General features: G+C 34.3%; 1 protein-coding gene across 2 annotated transcripts; it reads left to right on the plus strand.

Moving 5' to 3' along the window:
* On the plus strand, window positions 1807-12205 carry LOC109330089 (homeobox protein LUMINIDEPENDENS-like). 2 transcript variants are annotated; one of them, XM_019564108.1, is made up of 13 exons: window positions 1807-2218; window positions 2776-2803; window positions 3337-3467; window positions 3741-4084; window positions 4166-4277; window positions 4357-4450; window positions 5102-5231; window positions 5311-5362; window positions 5445-5488; window positions 5652-5740; window positions 6372-6797; window positions 9726-10312; window positions 11159-12205. In XM_019564108.1, the coding sequence occupies exons 1-13, from the start codon at window positions 2045-2047 to the stop codon at window positions 12089-12091; spliced, it is 3144 nt and encodes a 1047-aa protein (XP_019419653.1). In that variant the 5' UTR covers window positions 1807-2044; the 3' UTR covers window positions 12092-12205. The 2 variants fall into 2 exon arrangements, with proteins under 2 accessions (XP_019419653.1, XP_019419654.1); XM_019564109.1 differs by having other exon boundaries at window positions 4166-4259.

The following is a 16120-nucleotide window of genomic DNA, read 5'->3' on the forward strand; positions in this document are numbered from 1 at the left end:
GGGGGTTCATTCGGGCGTTCGAGATAATGTGTCAGGCGGCGGGCATCCCTTGCACTCTAAAGCTGTTCTTTTGGATGTTTCGGGTCGGCCACCGCACCAATTCTGATGAAGATAAAGAGGGGCGCCACGGGTGGACGAGTCTGCAATCTCGGCCCAAACGGGGCTATTCACGCCGTTCTCTTCAAATGAGAAAAAATGGAAGGGCGGGTACTTCAAGGTGAACGTCAGGCGGGCATGGAATGACTGGTGCCTCAGCAAATCCGGCGAGCCGCGATTTCCGTTTGCCTGGAAGGGGGACATCCATCAACGCCCTTCCAAGAGCTTTTTAGTGGAGACCGAAGACTTATCTCCGAAAGAGGCGAAAGCTGCCCAACTCATAACTTACTGGATCGACAAGGGGGAATTCTTCCTTGCTCGGCGATCCATGACGATATATAAATGGTGGATGGTACAGTGACAATATATAAAACTCATACACTTTAATTGCATACACATTTTTTCTCCTATTTCTATTGTATTCATTCTTAATCCTATATTATACTGTATGCTCATTTATCCTCATTTCTGCCACAACTAACTATGTTTTTGTTACCTTTTCATTGTCCAACATTTAGTACCATACATGAATCTATGTATGTCTTGTAGTTGTGCTATATAACAATCCACATTGAGCTTTTTGTTTCCAACCTAACATTATCTGTTGCTGCAGGTTGACCGAGGAAAAATCTGCAGTTTAGTTGACCAAAGTAATCTTAGTGGGGCCCTTCCTCTTGTCCAAGTATTGCATGTATATTTTTTAAAATCAATAGCTTGTACACTAATTCTGTTATCTTGTTTGTGTATTAAATTTTGTCAATACGTTATCTGCTCTTTTTTTTATGATCAAAGCTAACTATATTTATAGGAATCGAACATTTGTTATTTTGATCTATTTGGAGATCCAATAAAACCGATGTTTGTTATTGTTTAAACTTAATGTTCAACTTATTATAAAGAGACAAGCTTTAAATTTATTAACTTTTCATTAAGAATTCACGAATAGTCCATATACCTTTTTTTATCACATTCAGAAATTTATTTATTACTTTTTATATGTTTATTAGCAGACATGTTGAAACTCTTGGAACCTTAAACCTTACTTTAATACTTCTTTTTTGTAATAATGAGCATTAAAACTTATTTTAGTACTAAATTATTATTCGTGAATATAAATTTTTACATTTTTATTTCATCTATTTATATAAATATGTTGTCATATTAAAGTAGAAAAATTAACAATAAGCATATGAAACAAATTTGTTTTATCTTTTATTTCTTAAGTCAATACTAACGTAACCAAATTTATTTATAGAGGAGTTTTAAATGCCTGACACTCATTATGCTTTTGCATTTATATACGGTAGAAGTAAGTTTAAGAAAAAATTTCTAATCAAAACTAAAAAATTTACAAAAAGATGAAATGACGTGACCTCAATTTAATTTGAAGTTAAAAGATAAATAGATCTAAAAAGTCCAGTTTAAAAAAATGTTAGTTAAATCATGTTTTTATCTTAAATTATAATAAAAAAATATTTATTCATTATTGATATAAATATTTATACATTGTCAATATATTATTTATTTGTATTACTTTTTTTACGAATCAACGTTAATTAAATATAATTGGTTGATAATGATGATAGGTTGACAATTTTAAAACTCTTAAAGTATTATACATTACATTTTTTTTATCCTATAGTAATTAGTTGTTAGCTACCTATGCTAAACTGCTAATACATCATCAATAAACAACTTTGAGCTAAAGAAGTAAAATATTGAATTTCAGCTGAATCCAAACATGCTCTAATTCTCTCTCATCCAACCCAACACACTATCTGATTTTCTCTCTCCAAAATCTGCCCCAAACAAAACCCTAATCGGCAACCATAGAGAAGAGAGAGAGAGAGAGAGAGAGAGAGTATTAGGATATTCAATTCAATTCCCCGTTGAATGTGTATTGCTACAACATATTGAGGCGAAGAGGCTTCAATCTTCGCTGTTAACGATGGAGATTTCTAACGACGATTTCATGGAGGTGGAGATTGGAAGCTCATTGGAATCGTTGCAGAACTATTTAGCTTCGCAAAGAGAACTCTTCCATAGTCAGATCGATCAGTTTCAACAAATTGTTGTCACACAATGCAATCTCACCGGTGTTAATCCCCTCTCTCAAGAAATGGTGTGCTTACTTTCTTTCAAACCTTTTATTTATTCAAAATTTGTTGTTATTTCATTATAATTATGTTGTTTGTTGCTACTGTTAGCAAATGAGACATAGAATTTAGTTTATCAGACTCAATATTATTATGGTTTTGAATTGCTGTTGTAGAAATTTGTGAGGAAATGCAGCTGATACGACTCACGATTTTAAACCCGAGCCTCATTATTGAGATGTTTTGGATATGTCAATGGAAAACTAATACTGTTTTGTTAGTTTAGGGTTTGTTTGGATAATAAATTAATTAGGTGCTTATTCAATATATTTTTTAACTAAGCTAAGAGGAGCTTATTTTCGTAACCTTCTATGATAGACTTACTAAAATGAGCTAAAAAGAGCTTATACGAAGGCCATAAGTTGTTTTCATTATTTTTTCTTGTAAGCCCTGAGAAGGTCTTGCAACCACATCTCCTAATTGTGAAACATTGCTCTTCTATGTCATCAGCCCTTTCAAGTTGTCATCAGAGTGTTTTGATATACTAAATTATGTTTTCCCTTGTTTTTGGTTTCCTGTGCAGGCAGCTGGTGCTTTATCAATAAAAATAGGTAAGTTTTAGTTAAAACTGTGATATTTTCAGCTGGTTAATTAACTTTGATAATTGATATGCATGCTTGATTATTTTTTATGGCAGCCCTGCCTAACTCTGGGGGACATTTTTAATTTAAGAATAAATTACACTGGCATACCCTGAGTTTTAGTACCTGCAAAAACCACCCTTATTTATAAACACATTTTTTTATAGAATCCAATTTGACATTTGTTCCCATCATAATATCCTTGTTACAACATTTGTTCCTCTTCCATATCTGAGTTTACTAGGGTTAATCTTCAGACTTCAGCTGATCTTTGTTTTCATGGCGACTCCCAAGTCCTAAAATACCGTCATTATTGGAGATATTAAATATTGACTATATTTTATCAAATGGGATAAGTGGGCTGAGTCAGAATTTTTATGTTTGTCCCTTCCTCCTCTCCCAAAATATGTCTTCCTTACCTTGCAGTGCTAATTTGTGATTGTTTTAAATCTTTCTCCTGTTTTTTCATGTCTAATTTGTCTAACTTAATTCATTTTATGCAGGAAAAAGACCTAGGGATTTAATAAACCCAAAGGCTGTAAATTACATGCAATCGATTTTTTCTATTAAAGATGTCATTAGCAAGAAAGAATCTCGTGAGATCAGTGCTTTATTAGGTGTCACGGTGACACAGGTGTATATTACTCCATTTCATTTTACATCTCTCTCTATCTGAGTGCTGTTTAGTCTGTTTTATATGATCTAAGTGATGAAGATAGTGTATACAGATATTTCCCACTTCTTTGTTGTCACTCGTCTATTTTTAGTCAGTCACCCTTTCAGCTATCATCAGATTCTTGTTTATTATCCTCTGGCAAAGCATTCACTTTGAACTTTATTTTAAGTTTAAATATTACCTAGTTCTTATTGTAATTAATTCCTGTGAGTCTTTTCACTTTGGTGTTAGGTGCGTGACTTTTTCAATAGTCAACGTTCAAGAGTGAGGAGGTTAGTTCAGTTGTCAAGGGAGAGGGCGTTAATATCTAATTCTTGTGAAGAATATCATGATGGACAGATAGACTCTGATCCTATGAGACCAATAAATCCTGTTCCCTTAAACTCTGCTGGCCCTGCCAATGCTGTGGAAGCATCATGTTCAACACAAGAAGCAACTTTTTCTGGCCTAGATGACTTGGATAAACATTTTGTTGATAACATTTTTAGTCTAATGCGGAAAGAGGAAACATTTTCTGGGCAGGAGAAATTGATGGAGTGGATATTGACGGTGCAGAATTTTTCAGTATTGCTGTGGTACATGATTTGTCTCTTCAATAGCTTGGTACTGCTGGAATTTAAGTTTATTAATTTATTTTTTCCGTTCCACACTTTTAGGTTTTTGACCAAAGGTGGTGTTATAATTTTAGCAACTTGGTTGAGTACAGCAGCTGTTGAAGAGCAAACAAGTGTCCTCCTTCTTATCTTAAAGGCAAATCTGGATCCGATTGTTAATAATACAGTGTTTGGATTATTTTAATTCACACATAACTAAATAGTTTCGAACTTTCTGCTTAACTGGTTTGCAGGTTCTTTGTCATTTGCCTTTACATAAAGCTCTTCCTACACAGATATCAGCTATGTTGCAGAGTGTTAATAGACTACGGTTCTATAGAACTTCAGGTGTGCTATACCTCTCTTAGTCTCAGTGCCCATCGAACTAGATTCTCTGATTTGTTCCTTATGCTCAGCCTTTCTCTGTGCCCCTCAGTTTGGGTGTATATTATCCTTAGGTTGTATTGTATGTCATGTGTTTGATAGATAATGGTTACGGTGGACAGATAATGATAACAGTTGCAGAGTGAAGTGCTTGTTATTAGTGGTATCATATTGTTGATATTTGATGTAGCAAGAAGCATGACTTGACATATGAATCTAGGTTTTCCCCTTTAATTTATAACCCCCATCTTTCATCAGAATGTCAAATAATAGGTAACATTTGTTGAATCTTTGAGCTAAAAAAGTCATGTTCAGGTTGATTAATGAATCTTGTTTTCTCTTCAATTGATAACTCCCATCTTTTATCAGAATGCCAAATAATAGATAAGATGTGTTTAGTCTTTGAGCTATAAAAGTCATGTTCAAATTGATTAATGTAACACTTCAACCATTTTGGCAATTATTTTGATGCCTGTAATTAGTTTAAATCTGTACTTTTTTGTGGTTGGGTGGAGGGGAGTGCTATTTGATTTATGGAATCCAATAACTGTATGATGTATGGACTTTATAAGCTTTGGCCTTTGTGAATTATAATCTCACTGATTTGAGGATCAGACATTTCAAACAGAGCAAGGATTTTGTTAGCAAAGTGGAGCAAATTATCAGCAAGGAACCAAGCAATGAAGAAAATTCATGGTGTTAATTCTTGTAGTGATGGTAAAAGAGAGACAATGCTTTCTGACAGGTAAGCCCACGTCTATCTGTTTTCTATGCAAAATTTGGTGTGCCTCCTTTCTCAATCATTATGACTTCTATTGTTGCAGTATTGGTCAAATTATGGGATCTGAATCATGGCATTCAAATATTGATGATCCTGTAAGTTCTTAAAAATGTATGTTTTGGCTGGCAGTGGCTTTCTAGTTTACATTGTTTCTAAGCAGTCTTTTCTTTTTCTCAGGAAGATATTCTTGCTCTCTCCAATGAATGTTCAAATGATCTCAGGTGAGCATATGTTATGGCTGTTTCCCTTATGGTATTTTTGTTGCTGAATAAGTCATTCTGTCAATAATCCTGTATGGATTCTGTCATACCTATTTGCTTTAACTGGCTTTTCTTTTGCTAGTTTTGAAAATGTTCAGATTTGATTCTTTCTTTCTCTTTGCAGGAAAGTGGAACCACCACAAGCTTTAAAATTGTTGACACCTAGCTCGGATGATTCCAATAAGAAGCATGTCCTTGGTGTATCTTCATCACGTATCCTTGGATCTTTTTTGTTGACTTGATTATAAATTGTTTCAATTACTTCCTTTTTCTCCCTTTTAAGTTGAGCAGAGTGCTGATCGACAAAATTCTTTTAAGTTGGGCATGTCAAATCACTGACACAGGAAATTAAATGCTTTAAATAAAACTTTTGAATGGTATTTGGGAGTGATGATGGAGGGGGCTCAATAATTTTTTTATACCAAGCATATTTAATAGTATTTTCGTGTCATAGCCAAATGATTTGTTCTCATCACTTCACTGACTTGGAAGTTGGAAAACTCTTTCTATCCATTCTAGCTGCTTGCGTTACACTTTCTCTGGCTATTCCAGATTGGTATTCTGATCATGTTAAAGTGTTTGTGACTCAGATTCCCTGTGAACCACAAATTTCTTCTGCTGCTTGATGTTATGTACCTTCTTCTGCATTCTTCTGTCACACACTGATTTGAAAGTTCATAGTTGAAAGTTCATAGTGCCAGTACTGATCCCAACATAGTTTGTGTTGTATACCTAAAATAAACTTGGCTCAAGAATAGAATAGAATTGCTAGTGGTTCATGCTAGTTGTTTAGTGATGCTAATTGTTGGCTATATCTCTTGTCATATTCCTTAACTCCTAACAGAATCTCGAGAGCGCAGAAAAGTGCAATTGATGGAACAGCCAGGCCAAAAAACAGCAAGCAGAAGCCCACAGGCAATAAGAGCACAGCCTGTTAGTCAAGGCCGTCCCGTGTCTGCTGATGATATCCAGAAAGCAAAAATGCGTGCGTTTTTTATGCAGAGTAAGTATGGGAAAACTGGTCCTTCAAAAGAAAGTAAAGGAGCAAAGATTAATGGTCTGAATAAACCTCAGACAAATCAGGCTAGTATTTCAGCTTGCTCTTCTAAAGTTCCTATTCCATCCAAAATTGAAGGAAAGAAATCTCTACTGCTTCCCTCTAAAACCACTAATAGGCTGGAAGCTTCCGATTCAAAACTGAAAATGGATTTGAAGGAACCTCTTTGGGAGAAGTGCAAGAGGGTGCAAATCCCATGGACGATGCCAGCAGGTACATTTGCAACCTTTTTGTTGGTTCCATCAATTATATGCCTATATATTAGGATAGTGAAGTTGTGAAACTCTGACAGCCAAAAAGAAAAACGAAAGACAGAATGAGAACAGACCAATATTAAAAGGTTTCCTGATGTTGAGTTGAAAAGATGTATATCTTAGCTGAATCCCCATGCATTTACCTGGAGAACAATTCAGATGCTTTGCTATTTTTTATGCAAACTCTTTATCATGCCCCTTCCTGAGCTTTTATTACCTTATAGGCTTATACTAATAGAGCAAGAGTCATGGTGCTTCTAACCTCAGTTTCTGTAAATAACTTAGGTATTTTAGGAAGCTGTAGATACTCCTACAGTTTTAGTATTTTCAAGAGATTAACTTAAGATTGATGTACAAATCTGTCTCTTAGATTCGAAATTCTAATACTAATACTAACACAGATTTGTTTGGGGATTTTTGGATTTGACATTATCTCCCAATTTTTTGCTCATGGTTCAGATTGTGGTAAAGATGGTTTGACAATCCTAAGTCTAGTGAAGAATGGGCTTTATACCAACATGTTTAAGCACTTGATAATAAACTACTATGAGCTTTGCTAACTAGTTAATGTTAAAAAGGTGATTGCAGGGATGGGAGCAGTTTTACTTTTACCATTCGGCTATAGCATGAGGCCAATCATTGTTACAATATTTTTAAAATCAATAATATTACTGTTGGCAAAACTGCTAAACTTGTTCTCTAAATAGGTCTCTTTAGTTGCATTGTCCAAGTCAATAGTCCTCTTCGTTAGAAATTCGTTAAACCCCGTTTAAATATATATTTTTCTATCTCCTCTTTTCGGGAAATCTTCATTTTTTCTGACGGAAAGCTCCATTTTATTTTAAACCCCATTATAATACATTAACCTGGATCGGAAAGCTTCATCGGAGACACACCGGTAGCACTGCCTTATGCCGAGCCGTGCAACCTCTACGTCGTGGTTCCTTCGCTTCTTTGCACCCACACCATCGCGTGTAGAGCTGACCCCATATTGGCACCACTATGAACAGATTTCGCAACCAGAAAAAAATTGAGACTCGCCAGAGAGAGGATAGAGAAAATATATTTTGATGGAGTTAATGGATTTTCTGTCTATCCAACATTGTGGGAAAAAGCTTGATTGTTGTTAACAGATTTTGTGTTGGATGGTGCAAACTTATGAGACCTTTTTGAAATGAGAAAAACTTGTACGATCAACTTGAAACCAAAAAATAAGTTCGAAGATGAATTTAATTTAATGGTTTTGCCTATTACTATCTGAGTTTCAAGTAAAACATTTCATATGCATCACAATTGGATGTCCTCTTCCTTTACCATGGCTGAATGGAATAAAAGTACATTGTATGCTCAAATGCAAAAGGGAATTTCCGTGCTTCACTGAATCAGAACATGATTTGGAGTTACTTATATATAGTAATCACAGTACTTGTATGAGGCACTTCAGCCCAAATAAAAGATGAAATTATACCATGAACTTCTTAAAATATTGCAGGGGCTTAACTTACAATTTCCATCCCCACTTAACTCATCGCAGGCCTTCTTGAGAATATCACAGTACTTGTATGAAGCGCCTCATACAGTCTGATTATCATTTTTTTGATACTAATGGCTATTAAGTAAAAATGAGCTGAAGCTTTGATTAAATAATCCATGAGGGTACTCTTTTCTATATTGTATTCCATGGCACAGTATGTTGCATATGAAGTATCGATTTTATTTTGTAATTTGCGACCCTTATGGCTGATTTGGGTGGAGAGTTTTTTTTTTTCTGTCTCTGATGTGAAGGACTGTGATTTTATTTGTGACATCTTCTTTGCATATTTATACAACAAAGTGGCCTAGGCTATGGAGTATAGTTGCAAGTGTTGAGGAATATTTGAAGGTTTTAAACTCGGTGGATATGTAACCTACTTAATTCATATCACATTAAGAATTACAACACTGTAGATGTGTAAATTACATCCTGTCACAATAAGAATTATAGCTATGTAGTTATCCAATCAAAGGCTTGATTAGCATCTATGACTTTATTTTTGTTGGCTGTAATAATATTGGGACATATGCAGTGGTTGTTCATTTTCTTTTGGTAACTGGTGTGTTGTACTCTGGTTTATGACTATAACCTTTGATAATGACAAGTTTGTAGTGTATCTATCACCCAAACTCCAGTATTTGGAATTACACAAAAGACTGTGATCGTTTCATGTCATTTTAAAGGAATATGACCAGCCGCATTTTCATCTTATCCTTTTCAACTTCCCTTGAAAACAATTTTTTTTCCTTCTTTCCTGTGTTAGAGATTGAGCATCCATGCAATAGTAAAGTTGCTAATTAGTGGCCAAAATGTTACGGGTTCAAATCCTCGAAACAATTCTCCGCCTAGATGGTAAGGCTGCATGTATTTATCATATGGTGCCTCGTGTACTGAGCCCACCCTTTCTTCTTTCCGGGGATAAGTAGTTATCACCATGTCCGTTATGGAAGCTGGCAAATAACGGAATTTATTATTAAAATAGGCAAATGATGTCATGGATAAAAGTTATTGTTGGATATTTACAAGATAACAGGTCATGGATAAGTTCTTTGCTGACCTTAAAAAATGAATCTTTTTTATATTGAAAATTTTGTCTTTTTTCATTCTTGAATTTGGTTGAGGTGCATGTTATTGCATTCTAGACACAATACATCTATTGGATTTGGATCCTCGTATAGTTTATAGAATTACTGTCCATTATAGTAACTGAGACTTTGTGGAATTGCCTGAGCTTTGTTTCTGCTGTCATTTCTGTGGTTCTTGTGACTCATAATAAATGACTTTCTTAGTGTTATGTCACATTTTTATACAGTTTTCAATCTTTCTATTTTTGTTCATTTTCCCTTTTTGCAGAAATGATACTTGATAATAGCTGGAAAGTTGGTGCTGGTCAAAATAGCAAAGAGGTTGAAGTTGAGAAAAACAGAAACCACAGGGATAAGGAAACTATCTACAAATCTACCCAAGAGATTCCATCAAATCCCAATGAGCCATGGGACCTTGAAATGGACTATGATGACACATTGACACCGGAGATTCCTATCGAACAGTTACCAGATGGTGATGGTGATGATGATGGTGCGGAAATAGTTGACCCGAATGAGGTTGCAGCTCATGCCATTCAAGTTCAAGGGGTGGCCACTACATCTTCAAATAGTAATAATAATGCAGTTAATGCTGAACCTGATCTAGAACTTCTTGCTGTGCTTCTAAACAATCCAGACTTGGTGTTTGCCTTAACTTCTGGACAAGGTGGTAGCATAACAAATGAGGAAACAGTTAAGCTTCTTGACATGATTAAGAGAGGTGGGTTGAACTTGGGTTTAAGTGAAAATAATGCAAATGCAAGTACAAATGCGAATCATGGCATGTGTTCAAAGGCACCAGAAACTGTGGAAGTTTCTTTGCCATCACCAACTCCTTCAAGTGATTCAAGAACGGTGCGTGATTTGAGTTCATACTGCAACTATTTGTCAAAGGGTATTATCATCGTGTTTGATGTCTCCTATTACAGTGCCATGCACACTCCACTTTTGCCATGCTGGTTTATATGTGTTGAGAGTGGAGAGCAGATAGCACTTGTAATATTGGGTTGTTTGGAAAAGGGGGTTTTCAATGATGGCCCAATTTGTCTAAATAAATTGATTTCCTTTCTTTTTTGTGTTTTCTGTCAAGATACTGCAAGGTTTTCTTGCATGCCACGTAAAAAACTTAGTAATCTATGTTATCAAATAGCCTATTTAGCTTACATTAAAAAAAGAGCCTATTTAAGGAAAAGCAATAGTCTGTCTCACAATTTTTTTTATTGATATGAATTATTTGAGTAATACTTATGCAGCCTAGACATTAGGCATTTAGACTTATGCTTGTGTCTTTATTTACCTTGGTCTGATCAAGAATATGCACCAAGGGCCCTCCCATTTTCTTGTAATAATTGATTAGTAGAGTTAGATAAAATGGAGGTTAATCTAATTCTAAAAGGTATCGCGAGGTCAAAACAACTTATAAGTGAAACAATTTGAAAAGATTTACAGATCAATTTTCTTAGTTAATAGACGTGATTTAAAATATAGCATTGTGACATTGCTTGATCTATGTAACTGACCCTTTTTAGTGGGACTAAGATTTAGTTGTTTTCGTTTTGTTGTAATTGTCAACATGTTAAAAACAAAAATATTTTTCAACTGATGCCTTTCTATTCATAAACTTTAAAATCATAAAATATATTGAGAAGATTATTGTTTACTGCATTGACTGATGACTTCCTATTTTATCAACCTTTTCAGAGTGGATGGAGCACAGAAGCATCAACAAAGAATCCATTTTCACGGCAAAGTTTAGCAACTGATAGAGTTATCCACAGCTCCCCAACTGTGGCAACTACCAACTTATTATCTCAGTTTCCGGCTGCAGCCACTACCGTAAGACAACAGCCGCCGACCACTGCAACAGTTTCTCGATATCCACTGCCTCAGGCAAATAATATTGTTCCTCATGCTCTTTCCTCTGTGCATGTACAAACACCCTCATCATTGGAAATAGGTTTAAGAACCATGAAGAATAACATAATTACTGCAAATGCATCTTCTGTTAACATACATAGCGCACATTCACCACTAGCAATGCATGCTTATAGCACTAGTAATGTAAAACCAGTACCTAAATTAAGTGCACAAGAGGGTGTGTATAATTCATTCCAACAATACCCTATTTTGACCTCACAAACACCATCATCACTTTCAGCCACACAGCAACAAGAAAATACTACACATTTGATGCAGCAACAAAATACCCATTTCTCTGAACCTTCATATCATAGTAACCCATTACATTCTTATCCACCACAAATTGAAAAACCAGGTCCGGTGTCAAATGTGTGGAGAGTTATGCAGCAGAATATGCCACCAAATTATCATCATTCTGAAAGAAACCAAAACAACTATAACAACACATTGGTTGGGGGATCCATGCAATCTGATTCTTCATGGGATAGAAATAATCATGCTACTAGGGAAGGATATGAAACATGGAGCCCAGAGAATAGTCCAACTAGAAAAAATCCTAGGAGTGTTCCAGGTAGAAATTTCAATGAGTCTAGAATGAATAGTAATCATGGAAGAAATCAAAGACATGATTGGTCAAGGCAACAATTGGGTTCTTCTGGACATTGGGACCCTGCTAGACAGGGGAACAAAAAGTGGCACGATCAGAAACAATGATTTCTGTTGGATTAGGATGATGTTGCATTGTTCAGATTGTCATTAGTTTGACTTGTTTGTCATATGTAAAATCCAAAAAGATATTAATCTAAACTCTGAAATGAAGTTTCTCTCTTATACGCATAAGTGATGACTAAGATGTAGAATATATTTTTAAACATACTTTTGGAGTAAATAGATCTTCCTTGTTTTTTATTCCTTCTATTTTGTCTTATTCATAAATATAAGGTTTAGTTCAGCAATTTTGGTGTTTTTGACGTGTTTTTTTCTAACTTGAAAGTTTAGGAGTGAATTAAAGTAGTTCTTAACTTCTTATTGTAAGTTTTGAAATTTTGAAAAATACAAACTATTTCAGTTGGAAAACTATAAAGTTGTACAAGAGCCATATTAGGGGAGTTATTTTAATTTTAAATTTAAAATCAGATCTATTCGATAGGTTGTAATTGGAAAAAATAATTATAATGAATTTTATGTAAATTTACAAATAACCTTTACTAATACTAAAAATCGTTAAATACTACTTGATAAGGAGAATTTTGCTGTCCACAATGATCCTTCTGGAAAATTTACTTTGTTGGTGCACCTTGACCGAAAAATTACAGTTTTTGTACACCTTTTTAAAATATTACTTGGGAGGTGTAGTTTTTGTATAAATCGGCAACTTGGTTGCCGATTCTTTGTTTTGAATTTTTTTTTAATTCTCTCCCCCCAAAATCGGCAATGGGGGAGGAGTTTTATATGTTTTAATTTTCTTCCCCCTAAATCAGCAATGGGAGAGTTTTTGAAATTTTAAATTTTTTTTAATTCCCTCCTCCTAAATCGCTAATGGGGGAGGAGTTATTGAAATTTTAATTGCTCCCCCTAAATCGGTAACGGGGGAGTTTTTCAAATTTTTTATCTGTATATATACCCCTTAGCCGTAATCGTATGTACATTACATTTTCACAGAAATTTCTCTCCACTCTGTAACAGAGTAAACTTTGTTAATCAGTTTCTTTGAGTAAGCTTTTATTGTAGAGGTAGTATATCATTCAGTTACTACATTTTATTTCATTTTTATAAGTTTATATGTTTTTATGTTATTAATCGTTTAATGTAGATGACCATTGTGAGAGATATTGTTAGCGATTTTAGTGATGAAGATGAGATTGAAATATGCAGTGATGGGGAAGAGGTTCAGTTTGATAATAGTTCATCTCGTAGTATGACATATACTACTCCCTCATCATTTTTCTTGAACACAAATTCTGAAGTTGGTTGTGATATTGTACACATAACCGGTCTAATAGATGTTGTTGATAATGATTTGTTTATTGGCATGCAATTTGAATATAAAGAAGCCACAACAAATGCAACTAGAGAATTTTATATCAAAAATTCGTTCGACTATATTGTTGCAGAGTCTAGACCGGACAGATACGTTGCCAAATGTAAACATTTTGGTGCAGGATGTGAGTGGCGAATTCGCCCTTCTTATAACGTTAAGCGCGATTATTGGGAAATTAGGAAAATTAATGAAACACACAGTTGTGTATCTATGTTAGTTTCCCAAGATCATAGTAAATTAAATTCGTCATTCATTTCAGACCTTATTGTTAATTTGGTATCTGCAGATCCGAGTGTACCAGTTAAGGCACTGGTGAATGAGGTTGTTAGTCGTTTTGGTTATATAGTCACATATAGAAAGGCGTGGACTGCAAAACAAATGGCAATGAAAAAATTTATGGTGATTGAGAAAGGTCATATAATGAGTTACCACGTTGGATGAATGCTATACAATTATAAAATATGAAGCACGTCACCGAGTTGTTGATGACATGGAAGACCCAAGTCGAATCATTCTAGATAGAATATTTTGGGCTTTCAAACCATGTATTCAAGGGTTTGTATATTGTAAACCAATCTTACAAGTGGATGAGATATTTTTTACTGGGGAATATACTGAAACATTGCTAATAGCAAGTTCACAATATGGAAACATACGTGTATTTCCAGTTGAATTTGACATTGTTGAATGAGAGACGAAAGAAGCTTGGGAGTGGGTTTTTTACAATCTTAAGACGTATGTTACCCCTCAAGAGAAAACCTGTGTATCATATCAGATAGGGGGACAGGTTTATTAGCTGCACTCCAAAGTGAGTTGGCAGGATGGTCTAGTGTACAATCAGTTTATTGTATTTGTCATGTAGCTAGTAATTTCAATAAGGAATTCTGAGATTCTGATCTAAAAGACAAAGTTGTAGAAATGAGTATGTCCTATTTATATTTTTTAATTTAAAAAATATTGTTATATTATGGATATTAATATGTTTGTATTTATTTTCTAGTTTATGAATTGATGCGACCACGGTTCGAGCAAATGTTGAATTCCTTGCGTCAAAAAAGTCCAAGGGTTGGAGCATGGTTGGACATTCCAAAAGAGAAATGGAGTCAAGCATATGATGAAGCGAGACGATATGGCCACATGACTAGTAATCTTGCAGAATGCATTAATGGTGTTACGAAAGGATCAAGAGCTCTTCCTATCACTACACTTGTTAGAGCAACATATTACAGGCTAAATGAATGGTTCAATGAACATCGAAATGAAGCCTCTAACATGATTATGGCAGGGCATGTATATTGCGAAGAATTAACAAAGGTGATTAAAGAAAATCAACGTAAATCTACATGTCAAATGGTTCGTAATTTTTCATGAGAGACTAGAGTCTCTGAAGTTGAAGTTGTATCTAGATCTGCTGGTCGGCAAGTGAGGCTGTATACAGTAAAACTTCTTGACAATTGGTGTGACTATGGAGAATTTCAATCATTACGATTATCATGCTCTCATGATATCGCAACATCGCTTCTTTTAATTTAGACTACAGTCAATTTATCTCAACAATTTACTGCCTAGATAATCTTCAGAAGGTTTATGGATATGAGTTTCAACCACTTGGTAATGAAGAATACTGACCTCTTATTCAGGTCCGACATTCATTCCCAATCCTGTTATGCGTATGAAAAGAAGTGGAAGACCAAAGACTTCACGCATTCACAATGAGAGGGATGAAGTTGAAGGTGAACAACTTAAAAATGTGGATGATGTATAACCGAAGGGCATAACAGGAAGACATGTCCATTGCGATATAGAGAATTCGGGGAGAGTTCTAGGCAACATTCCTAAGAGTACTTTATATTTTAGTCATTACCTTTATAATGTATTTCTATTGATCTATAACTTCTTTTCTCAATTATGTATAGTGAATATACTATAAATATATTAAAAGTATATAGTATAATGTGTGCATTATAATTATGCATTATTTGTGGTGAATAAACTATAACTATATACTATAAATATACTATAACTATATACTATGACTATAAATATATTATAACTATATACTATAAATATATTACAACTATATATTATAACTATATATACTATAACGTGTGCATTATAACTATGCATTATTTGTGGTTAAATAGTTCATTGATAAAAGTGTTCAATACAAACAAAGAATTGGACATAAGTGTGGTCAAAGAAGATTTAAGTGTGCAAATACTTCATGAATTGAATGACCATGCATTGAAGAATTGATTGAAGAGTTGAATGCATAGTGTGGTGCAGAGATTCTTCATTGATTGAAGAATTGAATACAAACAATGGAAAGGAAAGTATTGAATGATTATATATAGTGTGGTGCAAAGATTCTCCTATTGGATGACTTTACATAGTGTTGGTTCAATGCATTTTATTGTAGAAATTATTTTTAATAATAGAGATTCTCTTATTGAATGATTATACATAGTGTTGATTCTTTTATTGAATGACTATATAGTGTTGATTCTTTTATTGAATGATTATACATAGTGTGGTGCATAAATTATTTTTATATTGAGCATTGTCATTTCAAATTTTTCAACTCATTCTTATCAATATAACTATTGATAGTTGGTTGAATACATTTATTGTTTAGCATTAACCTTCAACAAAACTCTGAAAAAATGTTTCAATTCATTAAAAGAACTTCTGAATGTAATTAA

This window comes from Lupinus angustifolius, chromosome LG16 (genome assembly GCF_001865875.1).
Source record: "Lupinus angustifolius cultivar Tanjil chromosome LG16, LupAngTanjil_v1.0, whole genome shotgun sequence".
In the NCBI taxonomy this organism is placed as follows: domain Eukaryota; kingdom Viridiplantae; phylum Streptophyta; class Magnoliopsida; order Fabales; family Fabaceae; genus Lupinus; species Lupinus angustifolius.